Genomic DNA, 6,108 nt, shown 5'->3' on the forward strand with positions numbered 1-6,108 from the left:
CAGCACCCTACTGGAGGCAAGCCACGACGAGCTAGCATCTTCTCTTAACGGTATTTTTAAAGACAAAACTACGTTTAAATAGCGACGTTATTAAAATCCTTTATGTCCCAGCATTATGGGGGCTACAAACTAACCAACTAAACAGCAGAGAACTTTTAACATCATGCAATGCTTACCATTCAGTATAGTTTCGTTGCTGTCCGCCATGTTGAAAGGTCAAAGTTTATCCCATCTCGGCAACTCGGGTATCATAAAAAATTTTGAGCTTTCCAGTGGAAATTACAACATGAGTGGGTGTTCATGTGCAATTGAGATGTCGGATTTTGGTATTTACCATAATTACGATAGCACATGAAGGCAGCATACGTTCGCCGTGCGTTTCCCTGAAAATAATGCACACCTCCAGAATGTTCGTCAGCCAATCAGATTCAAGCATTCAACGTTTATTTTTGTGCCTTTAACCCCTATAGCAGGGGTGATTTTTACCCCAAATACCATACTTTTACATATTATTTTGTTATTTTAAAACTGTTGCTTTAATTATCTTAAATAAAACTGAAAATCATTAAAAAGACCTTTGTCTCAAGATATATTAAAGAATTTTAGCAATTGCTACGGCACGTTTTTGTGCCATCTAGTGGTTTAGAGGAAAATTATATCAAAGGCGCCTTTTACCTCAGGGTGCCTTTAGCACCATCGTACCCAACATTGTCTTTTTCCGCTTGACTTGCAGTTCGCAACAACACAAGCTTTTTCTGCAAAAACCTTCATTTGTCATTTTGTTTTTTTTTTAAAACAAAAACGTCTGACGTGAGAACATGAAAAGGCTACGTTAAATCCGATCTGACCGGTCAGACAAAACGAATCTCTAGGAATGCAATTTGAATACGATTCCAAACCACATTTGAATGCAGCGAAACGGATTTCATGTAGTTTGCTGCCGTTCAATATGATTGCACAAAAATCTGATTTGGAACTTGAATTATTGGTGACAGAATTTTCTTTTCTTTTTCTTTTTTTTTTTGGTGAACTATCGTTTTATGACACATACCTTTATCAGCTGCAGTGGAGTCAAGATTTAGGGCCAGTCGTCTGCTGGGTCTATGCCCTTCTTGTTAGGCTGAAGATTAATTGAAAGATCTAAAACACCTCAAAGCCCTTTTGTACAGCCCGAGGACAAGTGTTTGAGAAGGATGTGCTGTTGATTTAATTTTGTAGTTGTTCTATACTTGCACCGGAATCTCTTTGATGATGTATGCTTTACATCCTGTCCTGCTGCCTAATATTTATAACTGTCAGCTGAAGTCCGGTTGTGATTGTGTTTGTTTCTCTGTTGCCTTCACTTTGATTGATTGATAAATGAAATGAATGGAACAATTTTCGATTTTCACATTTAAAAGAGCAACTCTTGGAAATGTTTTTTAATTGTTTTGATGTGACTTCAGTCATCTGTGGTTTGCTGACTAAGTGCAGTGATCAGAAGTTGTGGGCTAGAGTGCATATATATACTCTCGTGCAGTGCAGAGAGAGGTTGTTCTTATTTCCTGTTAGATGGAGAGCACCAACTAAGATACTGATGGCAGTAACAATGTCTCTGCAATTCGTCAACTTTTTGCTGGTTGTTCTTTGTCTCAGCAACTTTGTTGCAAGTGCAGGTTAGTGCTTTGTGTATTTACTGTTATACATTTTGTTCATTCGTGTTACAAAGTGTTGCAGCAGTGTTTACATTAGTTTAGATTTGACCTACTTTCAATCACTTCACAGCTAGGGTTATACATGTGAAGCAGAAATAATCTTTAGGCAGTGATAAATGTATTGTTGTTTTTTATATATAGTCAAACCAAAAAATTTTCAGACACCTTTAAAATTCACATTATCACAGTTTATTTGCTATAGTTTAGAAAATGGTAAATAGTTCCATAAAGAACCTTAAACATCTGAAGAACCTTTCTGTTTCACAAAAGATTCTTTATAGTTAAAGAAGGTTTTTCAGATTATAAAAAGGTAAGAAAGAGATGGTTCTTTAAAGAACCTTGAATGAATGGTTCTTTCTGGAGCAAAAAATGATCCTTCTATGGCATCGTTGTGAAGAACCTTTTAAAGCACCTTTATTTTTAAGAGTGTAGTGCCAGGAACACCTGATTCTTTTTTGTTCTCTCTCACAACTCTTTATATCAAATTTAACATTTAACTGCAGTTTGTTTGGCTGCTGTGATCTGATCCAGGCTGTTCTTTGATCCTTTTTAGATGAGATCAAATATAAAGGTGACAACTTCACCATCAAGTGTCCTACACATCAGGAGGATGCACTCGGTGTGCAGCTATACAGCAGACGTGTGATCAGCCGTGAAGCTGTCTACTACTTTATCGAAACCAAGAAAAAAACGTATCATAAAGACTATGAAGGACGTACTGAAGTCAAATATGACAGCAAGACTCTGACTGTAGACATCACGAACCTACAACTGACAGACACTGGGGCTTACTGGTGCACCTGCAATCTTTTATCTAAGAAAAAATGTACAATGGATGAGTCAGGTGTTTTTCTTGTGGTGAAAGGTGAGTGTACATTTCTGTTTTGTTTATTGACGTCATTTTTAGTATTTAATTAACAATTTTGTAGTTACAATACCGGTAGTAATACGTGTGATTTAAGACATACATTACCATTTAAAGGTTTTGGGTTATTTATTTATTTATAACCCTAGACCCTGGACCACAAAACCAATTTTAAGTAGCACAGGTATATTTGTAGCAATAATCAACAATACATTGTATGATGCAAAACGATAATTTTTTTTAATGCTAAAAATCATTCGAATATTAAGTAAAGATCATGTCCATGAAGATATTTTGTAAATTTTCTTCCATAAATATATAAAACTAAATTTTTGATTAGTAAAAAGAATTGCTAAGAACTTCATTTGAAATTATTTTCTTAGTATTTAGATTTTTTTTCACCCTCAGATTCCAGATGTTCAAATAGTTGTATCCTGGCCAAATGGTTTTGTGGTCCAGGGTCAAATTTATGTTTGTTTGTTAGTTTCTTAAAAAAAATGAATACTTTTATTCAGCAAGTGTTTGCACTGTTGCTATAGTTTGAAGCTGGTGATGTTGCTTTGGCTGTATACTTTCGCTGTACTAAAGTTATTTGGACTTCTCTTTACAGATCCACCTATCAATCCGGCCCCTTCCACAAGTGCTAATCCAAAGCCGGGTGGCATGAATGATTTACTGATACCAGTGACGGCTCTGACAGCTGGCAGTGTGCTCTTACTTGTCCTCCTTGTTGTTTTAGTGTGGCTGGTGCCAAAGGTAAGTGTCATACACCTAAAACTGGTTGCATAACTGTAAATCCAAAGGTCGTCACAAACTGCATTACACTAAATGCATTACACATATGCAAACAGGAAGTGCCATATGTTTGCTCACTTAGTGTCTATGACCAACACTTTCATATTATATATCAAGAGGCATTTTTCAGCAAATGTGTCAACAAATCAAGTTGAATTGTTCTTCTCTTTTGTCCCAGATGAAGAAAATGATCAGAAGAAGAGAAGAAGAGAAAGAAGAAGAGGATAAAAGGTGTAACAATGGAGTGTACGAGGTCATGACTGTACCCCGAAATACAGGGTTTATATGAGACATTCACATAAATGTCCCTAGTTCTGGTTCGATTTTTTTTTTCATGCCAAATTACTGGAAAACCACAAGTTGGTGTGGTATATATATATATATATATATATATATATATATATATATATATATATATGTATGTATACATACACGTACAAAAACTAACTTGTTTTTGTACTGTTTTGCATGTTGCTATATGATTCATTCAACTCATTCAGTCCTACGCACCTTTGAGGTTGGTTTTCTGACCTGTTTCTCTTGCAATATGGTAACATTTGAGGATTCAGAGAAATTTGTTCATCTCTTCTAAATGTTATTTTTTAGTCTTTTCCATTTTCTGTACATATTCTATTCTGAGGGCTTTTGTGTATTTATTTCAGCTTTGTATGTTCGTTCAAAACTTTTAGCATTAAATGATGTGCTGTATATACTTAGTGTTAAATTCTGTTATCTATGCATTTGTTTATTCAATTTTTAATGAATGAATTTGTGTATGTTGGTTCTATATGTTGTCTAATGTGGATGTTGCATATGTAAAATACCTGATGTAAATATTTTGAGAACTTTGATGTATAGTTTTAGTTGTGTACATTTAAAATACTGCTTTACAAGAATAATATATGGTGAACGAAAAACAGGATTTGAAAATGTCACCTTAGTTCCAGTCTGTGCATTTTATTTGCTGTGTGGTCTTAGTCTATATTGGGGCTTGCACAATCTGCTTCTCTGAGGCTTCTCTGTGACTTCGCTGCAGACTTCCTCCTGTGGTGGAACATATTTGTATGAAGACCCCTTTTAGAGGAAACTCGCCTCTCCTTCAGAGAATGTCACCTACATTTTCGCTTTTGTCCACCAACATGTACAACTAAAGGAGTTTATTCAGATCTGAGTGGCATTTGAAAACTCAAAGTGGTAAACATTTTGGGGAAAAACTGTTGTGAGACTTACCAGAAACAAGAGGATGTGTATGAAAATGTGTGGGTTCAAAAGTGTTTGTCAAATCAATTGCACAGTCAGAAACTTATATGTACCTGGGAAATGTCATGTAGTTGCCATTAACTCTGTTTCAAAAAGTATTTTCTACAAAAATAAAAAAGTGAAACATAGGAAATGAGTTCGGTTGTGATGTGTATCGCAGTTTTTCTCAGTTAAAAAATAAAACATTGACCGAAATTCTAAACCATAACGGCATTTCACACAAGTTCCAAACCATTTTTCAAAACACAAATTCTGCATTTTACAGCAGGTGCTCATGCTGAAACCTCCGGAAAAACCCACAGTGGCATCACAACTTAACAAACAATTCTCATCAGGCAAACACTCATGAGAACAGCAGAAAGTTTCAGTGTTCCTATAGTCACCTCATAGGCCTCTCACGAGTTATAACTCAGTAAGACTGATTGAAAAATCTAATAAACGAAATGTTTTTGATAGTCCTTCAAAATAAAATATCAATACTTTTACATTTTAAAAATATATGGGCCATTCTTCAGTTCATATATGGGCCATTCAGTTCAAAGTCAGAATTGGAAAGCTCTTTTTCCACAAATTTTGTTTGTATGCCAATTGTATCATGTAAGGTACACATTTCTAGTAATTGTGCAGTTAATTCTCAAATTGTATTTTAAGAAAGTTTTGGAATATTTGTCCTTTCTCCAAATTAGTCACTACTGAAACACAGTAATATATAATTTAATAAGAAGGATTATATTAACCTATACGATTTTGCTTACATCTTCCTTGTAAATATATTTTTTCTATTTTATTCATTTTTTTTAAAGGTAAACCAACAATTTCAATTTCAATTGTAACAATATTTCAAGTGTGATTTATGAAATTTGTTGTATTTTGAATCCAATTTTTCTTTGTAAAAGGCAAAGCATTGATCAAACTGATTTCAAACTTAAGGATTCATTAGTTCAAATATACATTGAACCAAACACTATCATAACATCTTAGTTGATAATTTAGTAGGCCTACTTTATTTTTGACAAAACATGTTACGGTCATGACAGTAATGCTTTGGTAGCGACCACATCACATTACAGAATTTTAACCCACATACTAAGATAAAATAAAACATACTAAAATACTACAAATTTGCATAACTGTACAAAAATTGTGTTTTTTTTTTCACAGATAAAGAATTATATGTTCCCTTTTGTCACTACTAATGATGACATGTTTCGGTCGTGACTATTATGCCACGTTTCAGGCAACCCTTTACCCGTGTTTTTCCAACCTTCTACCAGTGAAAGTGCACTGGAGTGGTAGTCAAACCCGTGACTTCCCACCCGTGAACTTGTACTAGATCGATGTACTCCCAGTTCCTAGTTCTGACGTGACATAGCCCGCGAAACAACAATTTCAGCCCCTACGGGTGCAGTGTTTATGCAATCAAATTAATAATAATATAATAATAATAATAAATGTGCTCAGGCACTTTGGCGTGACTTGCCTGGAATGCTACAA

General features: G+C 34.7%; 1 protein-coding gene across 1 annotated transcript; it reads left to right on the forward strand.

Moving 5' to 3' along the window:
* The first annotated feature begins 1,075 nt into the window (after positions 1–1,075).
* LOC141326910 (uncharacterized) lies at positions 1,076–4,732 on the forward strand. Its single transcript, XM_073835315.1, has 4 exons — positions 1,076–1,655; positions 2,248–2,559; positions 3,170–3,315; positions 3,533–4,732. Exons 1-4 carry the CDS (start codon positions 1,415–1,417, stop codon positions 3,641–3,643), a joined length of 810 nt encoding a protein of 269 aa, XP_073691416.1. The 5' UTR covers positions 1,076–1,414; the 3' UTR covers positions 3,644–4,732.
* The last annotated feature ends 1,376 nt before the right edge of the window (positions 4,733–6,108 follow it).

The sequence above is a fragment of the Garra rufa genome, chromosome 1 (assembly GCF_049309525.1).
Source record: "Garra rufa chromosome 1, GarRuf1.0, whole genome shotgun sequence".
NCBI classification, from domain to species: Eukaryota; Metazoa; Chordata; class Actinopteri; order Cypriniformes; family Cyprinidae; genus Garra; species Garra rufa.